This window comes from Verticillium alfalfae, genomic scaffold, assembly GCF_000150825.1.
Source record: "Verticillium alfalfae VaMs.102 supercont1.10 genomic scaffold, whole genome shotgun sequence".
In the NCBI taxonomy this organism is placed as follows: Eukaryota; Fungi; Ascomycota; class Sordariomycetes; order Glomerellales; family Plectosphaerellaceae; genus Verticillium; species Verticillium alfalfae.
The window spans coordinates 324,095-339,192 of NW_003315029.1; the positions used below are offsets into that span (position 1 = coordinate 324,095).

The window sequence follows — 15,098 nt, forward strand, 5'->3', positions numbered from 1 at the left end:
TTCCAGCGCGCTGACAGTTCCGATGTAGGTACGTACATGTAAGATGGGCAGCAGGTCGTTGGGGAGGGGAAGGAGACACAGCTTCACGTGATAGCGCGACCGTGCTGCGGGGATTTCTCCCAGACGCGTAGTAGTTATGGACTGTTTGCACTCAACGCCAAACGCCAATCCATCGATTAACACTAAGGAGCAGAAGCAGCAGACACCCCCAAAAGTAACGAACCAAGCTTATTCCTGGCCGTTGCACCTCCATTGCCCAAAGAGTATCAATTGAACGGGGAAAAATGGCCGACGCTTCCTCCAACCCGCGTGTCAGTGCGCAGTACCTGGACGCCTTTGTTGGTCGCAACGTCATCCTCGTCGGCAAGGTCACCCAGCTCCGAGGCGACACGGCCATCATTGACTCGGATGGCCCTGTGACGGCCGTCCTCGACCGCGTGAGTCTTACACCGAATTCCCACCATGCCTCCGTATCCTGCGAGATCGTGTCGTGCTGACAGCGAGACAAGGACGCCCACCTCAACAACGGCAGCGGCGCCCAGGTCATCGGCAAGGTCAACCCCGACCTGTCAATCAAGGTCCTCACCTCGCGAGACCTCGGCCCTGATGTCGACTTCAAGCTCGCCTCGGCCGTCGTCGAGGCGACCCAAAACTTCAAGCCGCTGTTCGTCTACGAAGGAAATTGACCGCTCGAATCCCGCCCATCCTTTCCCGCAGCGTACACACCGCCCTCCTCTGCCGCGTCACGGGCCAGCTCGCAAACGCAGTATCGTATGCCCGCGTCGGCGGCATGGCCAGACAGCAAGCCACACGCACCGAGTCCCCGTGCGACCCAGCCCGACCAAGCCTCTGGGCGCCATCCTATGATTGTGGAAATACCACTACGCGCAAAACGAGTCGACGAGAAGCAAGCGGTACCGCTGACCCCCGATCGTCACCCCCGGCACGGACCCCGACCCTCGGCCCAGGCACGAACGGATAGCAGAAGCGCTTCTGCAGATAGCAGCTGGCAAGGTTATGATAATGAAATACAAGCTATTGCACCGGAACCGCCCCATCGACGGCGGCTCGACTTGCCCGAGAACGTGATTAGGCGTGCTCAAGCGCCGCAGGCTGAGGATGAGTCGGAGCTGTTCGGAGCCATCTTGGAGGGGATGGGTCGCATGACGGTTACCATGCGGAAGGATTCTGGCGGGCGGTGGCGGATACAGCGGCACTCCAGTACCCTGCGGTGGTTTTAAGAAATCTCACGTCTGCAAATGCTGTGTTGGTTGCGCTACGGTGCCGTGTGTTGCAGCATGGCAGGAGACTGCGTGCCTTGGCCGTGAACAACTGTTGTTGCCCTTGCAAATCCATGATGTGTGTGATTAGTGGCCGACTACATCGTCGTAGTCTTTACCTTAACAGCACACAGACACTCTGACTTTGCCAATCATGGGCCGGAATCCCGCCATTGGTAGACACCAGGGTCAGAACGATCTCCATGTCAGCGAAGATTGCAACGTCCGCTGAGCTGGCGTGTCTATCGAGTCTTGGGATGGAGTTGCATTGTGACATCACCATTTCCATTCAGCCGGCCTTCACTCGCCCATTCAGCTCACCATGGGTCCCATCATCGGCCGATGCATGTGGTGATCGGATATTTTTACTCTCCCTCTCGATGCGTAGCGAGACGGATCAAGGTCTAGGGGGACAGTCGCTCTGTTTACGAATGTTGCAGCAATAGTCACACTTGTAGCTCAATGTCCATAAAAGTCTTGAGCGGTTCCGTGTGAGGGCAAAAACCAAGACCCCAGGATAACGATGCAGAACCCCATTTATGTTTCTTCCTGAATCGTGTCCAACAAGATTCTGCTTTCATTCATCAGTGGATGTGCTCTACGTTGCGGGCACTCTCGTCGCCTACGACGATGCACGCATCCAAGCAAACATATCATGCATCCTGAAGGCCTGTCCTGGCGTGAACTCTGTGAGGCTAGAGCAAAATATTAGTAACCTCGCTGAAGACAGCATCGGGACATCAGAAGCTCACCAAGGGTCGCTCGAGTAGTCCATGTAGTTGTGAATAGGGTCAAGGCCCGGCTGCTCGGGACAGCTGTCCTTCTCGACGGGACACCCCGTCGTGGCCAAACTCTCCTGCGGCGTGTCGTCAACCATGTCGCCGCCAAAGGGGTTGCACGTGCTGCCATGGAACGTGTGCAGCAGGCCGAACCAGTGCCCGACCTCGTGCACCGCCGTCTTGCCCTGCACGCCCTCGACGCCGTCGCTCGGCATGGTCGCCGCGAGGATATGGCACGGGTCGTTCCAGATGAACGGGTCCTCGCCGCCGCCGAGAGAGGGCAGGTTGCAGATGCCCGAGACGCCGGGGTCCATGTCCGTGTAGAAGTAGACGTTGAGCGTACCGTAGTCGCCCGCGCGCGTCGTCCTCACGAACTCTTGGAAGCCCGCGCCCTGTCCCAGCGGGCCACGCGCCAGCGCAGCGTCGACGGTCCGCGTCTGGCCCTGAGCACGAGGTGGATGTTGCTCGGCGCGAACGAGTCGACGAGGACCTTGAACTGCTGCTGCAGCTGCGCCTCCGGGATCAGGTCGTCCTGGCCCTCGGAGACGACGGCGTGCATGTGCACCGGCACCGTGAGGTTCGCCGCTGCCGACTGCCGCCGAACCACCGTGCCGCGCCTCTCCCGCTGCTGGAGCTTGCTGAGGAACGCGAGCGTCGCGGGGGTCGGATCCCCGGTGGCACAGAGGCCCTGACTCGCGACGACGCCGACGAGGGCGGAGACGATGGGGAGGACAGTAGAGAGTTTCATGGCGCCTGGATCTGGGGTGCTGTGCCTCTGACGCTTTGCGGGAAGAGTAAGAAAAAGGTAGCCGAAGAGATGCGACAGTCTACCCACGGCATAGCACGACGCCGCGCGCGGAGTTGCTGGCTTTTTAGATCATCATGAGATTCATGCGTTTCTTGTTTCGTTGACATGCAATACGGGTTGGCCTCGTATCGGCATTGCCATCTCCTCTGTCCTGCCCCTTTTGGCGTCGCGTCCCGGCTTTGGTATCGGCCAAAGTGGCGCCGTTTCCTTGGCGATTCCTCGGGGCCCTTGCAAGCGCATCGCCGACAATTTATGTGCTGTCAGATCAGAAAGCAGTGTCATGAAATGTAGTGTATATGCCTCGCCAAATAGACAATAGCTCGCGATCACCGCCCGGCGTCCATGGCCTGAACCAAGGATGAACACATCGGGCCAAAGATGACCAAGACTGCCCATCTTGGCCTCGTGGCAAGTTTGTTGAGCTCTACGCAAGACTTCAGCAACTCACATCTGGCCTTCCTTCATTGAAGATGGTATGGTATCGAAAAGAAAGTGCCCATCTATGTTTGTATGCTGTTGATGGAATTTCAATGCTACAGCCTCTCGTGAGTCAGATCTGGCAATTGATTGACAGGCCCAACTCTACAAACAGGGCAAAACTCGTTCACAAGGAGTTAAAAGATGTTTGCGAATGATAAGAAAGACCCGTTGGAAACCGACTCAGATCATGTTGCGAAAGAGAAAAGAATAGATAGCGAATGCTGACATTTGGCGACATCTTCTACACGAGGAACTCATCAGTCATAACACGTTCGCATTACGTGGGAGATCATCCCGAACCGAGATGCTATATCTTGGGGGGCGGAATAACGCAAAGCGCGGTCATCTGGAGTTGACGCAATGGCATTGGACAGCGACGGCGATCCCTAATCTAATTTATAGCGTCCAGAGCACGGGGCATTACTCTGTCTTGAACCTGCAACTTTGTGCGTCGAGGATCGTCAATCACGGGGACGAATAGGGGCCTGTGGGGGCTTGTAGGCGGACTGATCAGTGATCATCCTCCAGGCATGGCTGGAGTACCTGGGAGCCTGTTCCACAATCAGAACGGAGGTTCTGGCTGGATGACCGACTTCTTTTCAATCTTCGGAGGCTGACCAGCAGCTTTTCGTTGGTTTGGAAGAACGTTAACTGGCCGGCGGTCAAACTGAAACTGCTTTGCTCATGGTGCCCAGACTTGTGTTAATGTGAGGACGCTGATCTCTTAGATGAACAACCATCTTGGTCTGCTGCACCATGTTTACGGAATGCACATTGCGACAAGATGACCTGGCGATGCGGCGGCTTGGCAACAATGTCAGTGTATAAAAGACCTCTAGGCATTCGCAATGAACCATCGGCCGACACAGTCGAGTTCTTGTATCTCACAGCTACTTACCGTCTCACTCATCACCATGAAAACCTTTGCCCTCTTGCCGCTGCTTTCCTCCGGGGTCTTGGCACACTGTTGGTCCAGATATCCAGACGCTCCCAAGTACACCACGCTGATGACGCTTCACAGACTTTTTCCCGAACACAGTTGTCGACGGCGTCCAATCCGCCGAGTGGGAGTTCATCCGTGAAACAAACAACAACCCCGGCGCCGAGCCTGTGGAAGACCTGTCATCGACTTTCCTCCGCTGTTTCGAGAAACCCGGGCGCCCGCCCTCGGCTGTCCTCCCGGTCACAGCTGGCTCAACTGTTGGCTTTACATCCAGCAACAGCATGGGCCATCCAGGTCCCGTTCTCTTCTACATGGCGCGCGTGCCTGACGGGGAGGACGTCACGACCTGGGACCCCGTCGGTGACGTATGGTTCAAGATTGACCAGCACGGTGACCTCGGCGGCCCATATCCCCGCCTTCGAGACGGAAATGCGAGAGATATCGACAACCATCCCCAAGACACTGCCCAACGGCGACTACCTATTGAGGGCGGAGCACATCGGCCTACACGCGTACGGGACGCCCCAATTCTATATTGCGTGCGCGCAAGTCGAGGTTTCCGGCGGTGGCAACGGAACACCGGGGCCGCTGGTCGCGTTTCCCGGCGAGTATTCAAAGGAGGATCCAGGTCTGGCTGTCAACATTTACGCCGCAAGCCAGCCATATGAGTATCCGGGGCCGGAGGTGTGGTCAGGATGAGCAAACCGGCAGCGGTACGAATCTTGCGACATGCAATGAGATAAACATGGCCATGTCTATTGATAAGATGTATGTATGTATGTATGCGTTGTCATATACAAGCAAAGATATTATGTACGATGAAGAGGTCTAGCAGCTTGGCTGAACCCGACCATTATTCGTGATGCACACACCAGGTGTCCCGGAGCCATCACACACTCACTCACTGCCTTGCGATCAGGACCGTTTCAACATCCGCCCTTGCGAAGATTTACTGCCAGTTGGTGGTGGCACCAATGTTGCCACCCGAGGCGGGCAGCAGGAAGTTGCTGGCGACAATCTTGCCGTTGGCCTGCCTGGCGCCCTTGACGAGCGAGACGTCGACGCTCTTAAAGCTGGCGTCGGTCCAGACGGGGCTGCTGTTCCACGAGTTGCCCGTGCTCGTAGCGCTCTTGAGCGAGGTCTGGCCGGACTGGGCCGTCGTCTTGGAGTTGCGGGCCGCAATGTTGTTCTGGAACGTGGCCTTGGCGGCCGAGGTCTGGAAGCCGACGGCGCCGTTGTTGTAGGCCGTGTTGCGCGTGAAGAGGAAGGTGCCCGTCTGCTTGTTGTCGGTGAAGCCCTTGGCGGCGTTGCCAAAGGCGATGCAGTTGTTGACAATGTGGTCAGCGTTGCCGGTGCTGCCCGAGGGGAGACCGCCGAGCTTGAAACCGTTGCCGTCACCGGCGAAGGGGGAGAAGTTCCAGCGGTTGACACCGTTACCCCAGGCGATCGTGTCAGTGACGGTGACACGGTCCTTGAACTCCCTGTTGTTGTCTGGTTAGCCAGTCCGAAAGTGATGACCGTCTCGAGGCGGTCTCAGAACCTGTAGCTTACCAGAAGTCAAGACCGTCATCAACGTTCTCCCAGAGGCGAGCGCCGCGAAAGAAACGTTACCCTTTGCCGGAGCCCTGCTTCAGAGCGAAAACCATCGGCGCTCTCGCCGTTCTTGCGAGGGTCACGGTTGCGGTAGGAGTCGAGGTAGACAACCTGGTTGTTGGACAGGGCCCCCTCCATGTGGAAGCCAGTCTCGTAGTTGTCGTGGGTGGTGATACGCTCAAAGTAGTGGTTCGTGCCGTCACGGACGTAGACACCGTAGGGCCCGTTGATGAAGGTGAGCTTGTAGAACTTCCAGTAATTGGCCTTCTCAATGTGGAAGATACCACGGTCCTTGTTGGCAAGGGCGGCATCGAGGGCAGCCGGGGTACCAGTGAGGGCCTCGCCATCAATGATGACGCTCTCGCTGTTGTAAGCCGTCATCGTGTAGGGCTTGGCAGCGGTACCGCTCTTGGTGATCTGAATGTTCGTCGTCGGCTTGTGAGTGCCTCCACGGAGGTAGATGGTGTCGCCAGCGGCGGCCCTTGTTGACGGCAACCTGGATCGACTTGAAGGGGGCGGCGAGGCTGCCGGCGGCCCTGTCCGAGCCGGTGGTGGCGACGTAAAAGTCGGCAGCCGAGACGAGGGCGGCCGGCGCCACTGCGACGAGGATGCTGAAGAACTTCATGGTAACAGAGTTGGAAATGAACTGGATTGAAATGAGAGAAGAAGAATGGTGTGAAGATTAGGATTGACCAAGGGTGGAAAGATCGCCAAACTCAAGGAGAGCCTCTACCCCAGCTTGGGAACCGAAACTGACGTTCATATATGGGTTCTCGTTTCCGACGTTCTGGGCCCTCCGTCTGACTTGGCTTGAGCTTACCTTAATCCTTATTTTCAGGCCATGCTTTCCGGCCGAGATGATCGAGGCACTTGCCAGGTGTCCGCATCCCGGTCCTAGTCCTAGCCGGGACAACCGGACAAGCATCACGGCGAAAGGATCTGTCTACAGACTAGCTTCTGGGCAAAGTCCTCTTTGGTCGGCGGAGGTCGTTGTGTCTGATACAACTAGGGCGATAACTGACAGCCGAGCTGACGATCTAGAGTCGCGTAGAGCAGATTACAGGGCCTCATAGCGGGGCATGGCTTGGATTGAGTGCTGCTGAAATTGATTGTTTTTCTGGCATAGCGTCCTTCGATCGCGCGCTGGGTCTGGCTTGGGGCCCTGGTCCTCGCCCCCTTCACTCCGAGGAGTACTTGTACACAGAACATAAGTGAGAGATGGACCTGGGCACTTTGATTGCTGTAGACAAAGCAACGACAAGGAATCTCATGCGACCAAGTCCACCAATCCCTGTCTGGACCGGCCCGCCTATCTCAGTATTCGATCGGATGGCAGCATCAAGCCCTGTAGTGGTGAGATAATTAGCTCGGGTTGACTGCGACCGAATACGTAGAAAGTCATCCAGAGCTGTCCCCAATCTCCGTCCCGATCAAGCATCGGGATGTTTCATCCGGACATGGCGTTTTCGCTGGGCGGAGGCTTGACAGGGCATTCCCGCCAATGGACGGTGCAGAATTTTCCCCAGATCAGATCAGGGGCAACGAAAAGAGATGACATTGTCAGGCACGTGGTGTGAGCCATTCTTTGCAGTGCCGAGTGGTCTGGGCTCTGGGGTCTTGGATCCCAGCTTTTTGAGTCGGCGTGGGGAATTCAGTCGACAGGTCCCCAAGGCGAGCTCTGCAAGAAGTTTGAGTAACAAGAAACAGCGCCTTGGCCCTGTCATCGTCATAGCCTGCGATATTATGAGAGCTTTTTGGCCGTGGTGTCAAGAATCGATGGTCTCGCCTTGCCACATAGTTCTGTGTGCAAGGCTCGAATACGAAAATTCTTTGCAGACTCTCCTTACATCCATGCCCAATTTCTGACAGCGCTGACCTCCAAAGACTCGGTATCTCCGCAGCTTTCTCGAGCATTTCGCGGTCTTGTTCAACCTTGCAGAATCGATGCCTGTAATATATTCGGAGCGCCATGTACGCACTCCCCCAGCTGCGGCCATGGACGATCTAATGATGCAACGACACGCCACTAGATGTCACGCTGGCAATGAACATACTCGGTCGCCAACAGACAGGCGCGTGCCGCATTATGTCTCTGATATTGAGATGCATGAAATCCTTGGCAAAACTGCCGTAGACCAGAGCATCATCAGGTTTATGGGAGCTAGGCGAGGGCAGATTGCGGTTCCAAACACCAAGCTTTCCAAACACCAAGCTTTCCAAACACCAACCTACGATCTTGTCCACTGGCGGTCCCAAATACGACGGGGATGCAGCCGCCTAGGAACTCTAATATGATCATCACTCTATTCAAGCTAACGTCGCACAACTCCGTTCTGACGCAATATAATCTCATGACACGTCTGCTTGATGCCTTGAGTGTTCAGCAACAGCATCAACAGGGTTGCGCTCTAATCAGCCAGGATATCTCAGTCGCGCTGAATCGGCATCCTTGCGTTCAGAGTCGCCAGTAGCTGTGGGGCCATGCCAATCCGTTTAGGAGTTTTGCTTCCATATCAGAGGGACGAGGGGGAGATTGGCAATGCGAATGAACAACCTCCAGGGATTCAATTTCGCTCCTTCTTCTGTAGACATCGGTCTTGATGTTAATTAGAAGACTCAGGCTCTACCAATAACCGCAAACGCTCCAGCTCGCCCTTTTGCCACTCCGTCACCTTGCCCTGCCACTTCTCGCCTTTGCCGCCGCCCTTGACAGCCGGAACGGCCTCCTTGATTCTGGGCACGAGGCATCAACAGCCTTCTTTGGGACCGACGACGACAACGGGGCCCGACTTTTCGTCTCGCCCGTCGCAATGACACCGCCCCGCCCCCGCGGCGATCGCAGCGTCCTTGACCTCGGACACGATAAGGTTCGCATAGTCCAGGCCGTCCTCGATGCGGTAGACCCAGGCATCCCTGCCGGCCGCGATGGCCGCCCGCGCGCGCTCGCCTTCGAACCGCGCCAGCTCGGATAGGAGCCTCTTCTCCTTGCTCCGTAGCTCCGCACCGACGTCTCTCAGGCGCGTTGTGCTGGCGATGACCTGGTCGGGCGTGCCGCCGCAGGACAGGACCTTGCCGACGGAGGTCAGGGCCGCTATGGAGTTTGCCGCAAGCTTGATGGCGCGGTCGCCGGCTGTGAAGAAGAGGCGACAGTGCTTCACGTGGACGGGCTGTGTCGAGTGCAAAAGCCATGAGAGCAATGTGTGACGTCTTGGCCAAGATGAGTGCCGCCAGCATCTGCATTTCACGGTCAGTCCTCTAGATTCCCTGCCAGAATTCAAAATCGCAAAAGGTCAGTCGGTTGGACCTACGTGTTGCTGTCGACATCTCCAATGTGAATGACGCGCACGACACCCTTGGTCTTGTCGTAGTCGTCAGGCAGGGTGTCGTCCTTGGCGTTTTGTGGAACGTCGACCGTGATGGGCATGCTATCGCGGATAATCTCGTTGCAGCGGTCCTGGATGGCCTGGATCTCTTCGGGCGAGGGTTTCTGCGGTAGGTCGACATAGTTTGCCTCGCCCGGCTTGCCCATGCCCCAGCCGAGAGTCTCGAGGTTATCGCACTTGTCCATGACGGCCGAGAGGAGGTGCTGCCCCGTATGCTGCTGCATGTGGTCCCAACGACGGTCAAAGTCGACGGTCTGGCGGACCCGTGTGCCTGGCGCGAGGGGCCGTGGCGAGTGGTAGATGCATTGCAGGCCCTGGCGCTGGACGAAGTCAATGGGGATGGGCTCTGCCGCTTCATCATCCAGCGGTATCAGAGTGCCAGAATCGGAGGGCTGTCCGCCGCCTGTGGTGGCGAGTTAGCACGCAGAGACGGCTGATTCTGTGTTCGAGCAGCTAGCTGACCTTTCAGGAAACAAAGACCGAGTCGGCACATTCGATGAACCAAACATCTTTTGCTTCAGCTGACTCGGCGGCTGCTTTCGACTTCCTCTTGCCACCCTCCTGTGATGTAGGCGGCGGTCTCTTGACGCATGACAGGACCTCGCTTTCCAGGGTTCGCAGATAGGAATCTTGCTGACAGGCCAGCGCACCCACGACGCGGCCCGAGGACGCCGTTGCTGGAACAGTCATGATTGGTCTGTAGGCAAGACGCAGACTTGATATCGTCGGCTTGATGAATGTCAAAGGACGAATGGTTCGAGGCCAGTTCCGTATGAGAGGCACAATGAGCATGATGAATCACGATCCAATGAGGCAGTGGCCATTGATAAGGGGAGCGATTCGCGATTGAGATAACACCAAGCTGTGGGCGTGCTGGCGGCTGACTAAGGCATAATGCCTTCAAGGGAACATTTCGACAGTTCTAGAACCTCCCATCTGCAACGGCCTCGGCGACGTGACTCGCTGGGAGGGACAGACACATGGGATATGGATTGCTTGCTAGCTTCAGGACTTTCAGTGAAAGGCAGTGTCCAGACAGTTGAGGGTTATTGAAGTTGATGAACCGAAGGGGGCCGGTTAGATTGAGCGACAAGCCAAGCAACGTGATGTCAAAGTTCTTTAACTCGGTCCTCTCTCGCAACCCATCGAAGATCACGAGATTTTTATGCCCACCTCCAAAGTCATTGATGAAATCAGGGGATATTAACTGTCAGAGCTTGTGCGTACTATTCCAAGGCCAACAGACGACTTGGCATACGAATGGCTTGCATTTGAGACCTCAGAAATCGTGGTCAACAATGCATGTTCACTCCTTGCGTTTCATCCACAGACTGCTGAGCCAAGTCTTATTCCATCTATCTCTGTTACGAAGGAGGACTGGCTGTCACTCACGTCGGCATGATGTCTGGTGTCCTGCGGCTGGAGGCGAGCGAATTTCGGCGACATCGCTCAAGCAGTGAGATGACGGCGACCGGTCAAGGATCCTTTCGGAATACCTGGTTCAGAGTTGACAATCACAACTCGCACATGTCTTGACTCGGCTTCACGAGTGGGAAACGCAAAGTCTGACGAGACGCTAGTCGTCAAAGTTCAATTCGTGCTTGCGCGGGTCATTCTTTTGTAAACAAGAGCTAATATCTTCATTAAGATTACGGCTCGCGTTCATTATCCTGAGACCTCAAATTTAAAGGTGCAAAACACTTGGCTTCCGTGGGATGCACCGTCTTGACCTGCTTGAAGACATTCATGTACACAACGCATGTCCTGCTTCGTACATCTTCGCCCTCTCCATGACACAGCCAGACTACCTTCCCGATCAGCTCGAACAGACATAGACTTGTCGCCCTTCCTGCAGGTCATGATGCAGTGAAGCAACCGCCTCGGTGTCTCTCGGTTTTCGGAGAAATATCTCCACGCCGAAAGCCCGAGTTTGTCCAAACGACGCGTGGAAAGCTCAAGAAACAATGCTTCTCCAAGATGATAGGAACGCCGTAACATGAGGTCCCTGTCTCATCGACGCGTACATGGTCTGCGCTACCGAGGCCTCGCATCAGGCCGCATGGTCAGCTTGCTGGCCGAACAGAGACTAGCACTCTGCTCAGAGAGCCTCGGGCTAGGGTCGCAGAGCACCTAGACGCTATGCGAGCTCGATATGCATACCGGGGGATCGCGCCCGGTCAGAGAAGGTGTGATGGCTGCAGCGAACGGGGTGACATCAATGCGACTTGCGCGGATCCTGCGAGATGTGGTGGGTGGGTGGACGGCTCCCTGTTGTGCGGGGGAGGCGCACAATCGGCAAGTAATTGCCGGTGCCCTACATATCATGGAAAGCGGGGAGGGGCGAAAGCGAGACACGGTAACCATCTGGTTCGTATCAAGCCGAGTTGCTCATCGCCAAATTTAGGTTGCATCCGGAAGTCCGCCGTGTCGCAGCTGCAACTCTGCGGTGGCCTATCGCAACCAGCACGTGGGGAGCACTGCATCATTCTCGTTACTGATCACCTCGGCGCTTTAACGTGTTGAACAGCGAATAGCAGCGGGAAGATCGATCAGGATCGTTGATCAATGGAGCATGTTATTCACGCTGAAAAGCGAAAGACTAGATGTACAGTGGCCGGGCTGTGTTTCCTGAAACCGAATGAAAACCCTCCAGACTAAGGACAGAGACATGGAACGACATGACGCTTCTTTGCGGTGGGCTATTTCCGCGTGAGACTCAGAGCTCTTCAGGCTGAGCACCAGCAGAACGAACAAAGTCGGGCTTAGTGACGGCGTTGTTGTCAGCATCCTTCACGCGGTCCCAGAAGAGTTTGGCATTCTCTGGGTCGTCTGCGAACAAAGTGTCGACAACCTGCTTCTTGGGAGTGTCGCCCATCCACTGAAACAGGGAGATATCGCGGAACTCGTCGGCGCGGAAAACCTCAAGCATCTCGATAGGCTCGTCGCCGATATTCTCGACGAAGTGGCCCATGTTCCTAGGCACGATGCCGACATCTCCTGGCACGTAGTCGAAGGTCCTGGCGTTACCTTCAGAGGCAAAGATAGTGACACGAGCACGCCCCCGGATGAAGAAGGACCATTCATCGGCGTTGGGGTGCCAGTGCATCTCACGAATCGCACCAGGCTCGATGATGGCATGGGCTGCGGCGATGGTCTTGGAAATGGGGAAGTTTTTCGAGTCGGTGATGCGAACCTGGCCGCCGCCGTTGGTACTGTTTAGGGGTTCCTGTGCCAGCATCTTGTGCGTAAAATTGTGCTTCGACTTCTTCACGTTCTTGCCGCTGGGCGCTTCCTTGTCGATCGACCCTGGCACAGTGCCCTGGAAGATATACTTTTCCTTGGCAGGGATGTGTGCAAACACCTCAGGAGCCAAGTTGAAGTTCTTTGCAATAACCGACTTGGGGGTGTGAGCTGTCTCGGTCAGAAAGTGGCATTTCAAGTTGAAGGGGCAATCTTTACCCAGCCAGTCAGTGAGCACAAAGGTGGACTCTTCGGAGAAGTGACCATCGTCGAAGACCAGAAGGAACTCGGTTCCATTCTCGCTGAGGCCCTGCAGCGAGTGAGGGATTCCAGAAGGGAAGTACTATGTGGTGTAAGCCAAGTTGATGTGAAAGAACACACAGACAGTAATGAGAGAAAGCGAATGCTTACCCAGAGATCACCCTTTTCCAAATCGTCGATAAAGTTGCCGCCTTCGTAATCCAGAGCGGTCACTCGAACCTTGCCCTCTAGCACATAGGCCCACTCAGCCTCCTTATGCCAATGCAGCTCGCGAATGACACCTTCGCCCAGTCGCATGTTGACGCTGGCGAGTTCTGAGCTGCTCGGTAACTCTCGAACAGTAGTCTGTCGGGTCCACCCGCCCTCCTGCATATTGTTAGCTCATTCCCATACACGATAGCAACAAGCGCCCTCTCTTAAGCCATATTCATACTAACCTCGATGCGAATATGAGAGTCCGCAAAACTCCAGCGCATATTGCCCAGGTTACCGTGATCTGTGCTCGGCGGTCGTACGAGATCGGGGCTCTGGCGGGAACGAGCCTCATTCCACGGCCCTAGGACAGAGGCACCGAGGCCGTTGCGCCATGGTAGGGGGTCCAACTTCTCACCAACAGCATCGACAGCATTGTCATCAGGATCTCTATGCCCTGGAGTGAACGGAATAGGGTTTCCACCGGAGACGCTGCGGTAACTTGAAGGGATACCAAGACCATCAAGTAGTCGCTGCCGAGGGCTGTCTTGAACAGGAATGGCCGCGCAGAGCCCGGCTGCAAGGAGTATGAGTCTAGAGCGCATGCTGGGCAAATTGAAAGTGCGAACAGGGTCAAGTGAGTGGAGTGAAACTAGGATAAACCAGAACCACTTGATGTAGCAGGGCAGCAAGATAGGATAGTCTGGCAAATAGATGGTGTGAAGGGGTTGTTATGCGAGCATGTCGCCGGCTGCGGAACACCAACAAGTTGCCGAGTTGCTTTTGTACGTTCATCAATACGGCAAGGCTTTGGGTTTGCTGACTCCATGTATCAGCCATCTCAGACTCTGGAACCCGAACCCCGAGTCATTTCCACGGCGTTACATGTGAGCCGTAGCAGAAGGGGGAATGGTGGAAATGCGGCTGGTCGTCACGTCGTGAGGGGTACGGCTCACGGCACGGTGGCTTCGGCGATCGACGAGGGGGTTGCAGCAGCGCCGACCATCAAGTCACTGCAGTTGACCCGCGTCGGGAAGCATGCATCCAAGTGACCACTCGCGTCTCATCCCACGTCGTGGCGTCAATTGGACAATGGTCATCACACTGCATCAAGGTCAAACAACCAGTCACACAAGAAATGCCGAGGACTATTGGTCAGTGGCAATAGCCCGAATGCCGACGGAGTAAGGTCTCCTGTGGAAGTCCATGTTTATCTTGAACATCGAAAAAGATGAGGTGATCGCGTGTCATTCTTCTCCTCACATTCAACTTTATCCGAAGCAGAATTCGCACTCTTCTCGACCTCAACCGCGACGACACATGGGCGACAGACAAGACAGAATGGCCTCCATACCAACTTCCAACCCTTACGGCACTCTCAACAATTCAGCTCCTGTTGGAGGCAGCGATGTGGCCAATGGCCAGACTGAGCAGCAACCATTACTGGGTGGCCAACCATCCAAGAAGTCAAGCCTGAAGCATCGACTGGCAAGCGATGTGCAGCGAGACTGGGCTGATCTTGTCCTTTTGGCTTGTTACATCATCACTGGTCTTCTAGATAGTGCTTCCATCTCGACTTGGGGCGCTTTCGTATCAATGCAAACCGGCAAGTCAGCCACCAACCGGTCAACAAGGCTCATGATGGTAGACCATGCGAACTGATAACCCGTGAAATGGCAGGCAACACGGTTTACCTCGGACTTGGTCCTACCGCACAGAGCAACCGATGGAAGAAATCCGGCATCTCAATTCTGTCGTTCTGTGCAGGGTCATTCCTGTTCAGCCGCCTCCACCGAAATTTCTCGCCCTCACCCAAGCGACGCTGGATCCTTTGCCTGTCTTTCGCCATTCAGACTCTTTTCATTGTCGCAGCCGCTTCGATTGTGACTTGGGGACCCAAAGACGCTGGTCCGGATGATGTGCCATGGTATGTCATCGTACCAATAGCGCTTGTCGCGTTCCAGAGCTGTGGGCAGGCGGTTGCAAGTAGGGCTCTGAAGTACAACGCCCTCACAAGTGTTGTACTGACGAGTATCTATTGTGATCTGTTCTCCGATGCCCAGTTGTTTGAGAACCTCTTTACCAATGCCGAGCGGAACAGAAGGGTGGCAGCACCTAGTCTCCTCTTGGGAGGAGCCT

The 15,098-nt window shown here is 55.6% G+C and overlaps 7 protein-coding genes across 7 annotated transcripts; 3 read left to right on the forward strand and 4 right to left on the reverse strand.

The window, feature by feature from the left end:
- Positions 1 to 284: 284 nt before the first annotated feature.
- VDBG_07525 (conserved hypothetical protein) lies at positions 285 to 686 on the forward strand (the record flags this gene model as incomplete). Its single annotated transcript, XM_003002020.1, has 2 exons — positions 285 to 437; positions 510 to 686. 2 exons carry the CDS (start codon positions 285 to 287, stop codon positions 684 to 686), a joined length of 330 nt encoding a protein of 109 aa, XP_003002066.1.
- A 1,342-nt stretch (positions 687 to 2,028) lies between these two features.
- VDBG_07526 (metalloprotease MEP1) lies at positions 2,029 to 3,263 on the reverse strand (the record flags this gene model as incomplete). Its single annotated transcript, XM_003002021.1, has 2 exons — positions 2,029 to 2,840; positions 3,221 to 3,263. The coding sequence occupies 2 exons, from the start codon at positions 3,261 to 3,263 to the stop codon at positions 2,029 to 2,031; spliced, it is 855 nt and encodes a 284-aa protein (XP_003002067.1).
- Positions 3,264 to 4,261: 998 nt separating this feature from the next.
- Positions 4,262 to 4,989, forward strand: VDBG_07527 (conserved hypothetical protein; the record flags this gene model as incomplete). The annotated part of the gene is made up of 3 exons (XM_003002022.1): positions 4,262 to 4,313; positions 4,369 to 4,488; positions 4,565 to 4,989. 3 exons carry the CDS (start codon positions 4,262 to 4,264, stop codon positions 4,987 to 4,989), a joined length of 597 nt encoding a protein of 198 aa, XP_003002068.1.
- Positions 4,990 to 5,239: 250 nt separating this feature from the next.
- On the reverse strand, positions 5,240 to 6,508 carry VDBG_07528 (pectate lyase L; the record flags this gene model as incomplete). Its single annotated transcript, XM_003002023.1, has 3 exons — positions 5,240 to 5,771; positions 5,897 to 6,300; positions 6,374 to 6,508. The coding sequence occupies 3 exons, from the start codon at positions 6,506 to 6,508 to the stop codon at positions 5,240 to 5,242; spliced, it is 1,071 nt and encodes a 356-aa protein (XP_003002069.1).
- A 1,978-nt stretch (positions 6,509 to 8,486) lies between these two features.
- VDBG_07529 (alanyl-tRNA synthetase domain-containing protein) lies at positions 8,487 to 9,956 on the reverse strand (the record flags this gene model as incomplete). The annotated part of the gene is made up of 4 exons (XM_003002024.1): positions 8,487 to 8,609; positions 8,655 to 9,117; positions 9,192 to 9,658; positions 9,774 to 9,956. The coding sequence occupies 4 exons, from the start codon at positions 9,954 to 9,956 to the stop codon at positions 8,487 to 8,489; spliced, it is 1,236 nt and encodes a 411-aa protein (XP_003002070.1).
- A 2,026-nt stretch (positions 9,957 to 11,982) lies between these two features.
- VDBG_07530 (oxalate decarboxylase oxdC) lies at positions 11,983 to 13,564 on the reverse strand (the record flags this gene model as incomplete). The annotated part of the gene is made up of 3 exons (XM_003002025.1): positions 11,983 to 12,849; positions 12,918 to 13,133; positions 13,205 to 13,564. 3 exons carry the CDS (start codon positions 13,562 to 13,564, stop codon positions 11,983 to 11,985), a joined length of 1,443 nt encoding a protein of 480 aa, XP_003002071.1.
- Positions 13,565 to 14,279: 715 nt separating this feature from the next.
- Positions 14,280 to 14,621, forward strand: VDBG_07531 (conserved hypothetical protein; the record flags this gene model as incomplete). Its single annotated transcript, XM_003002026.1, has 1 exon — positions 14,280 to 14,621. The coding sequence occupies one exon, from the start codon at positions 14,280 to 14,282 to the stop codon at positions 14,619 to 14,621; it is 342 nt and encodes a 113-aa protein (XP_003002072.1).
- Positions 14,622 to 15,098: the final 477 nt, after the last annotated feature.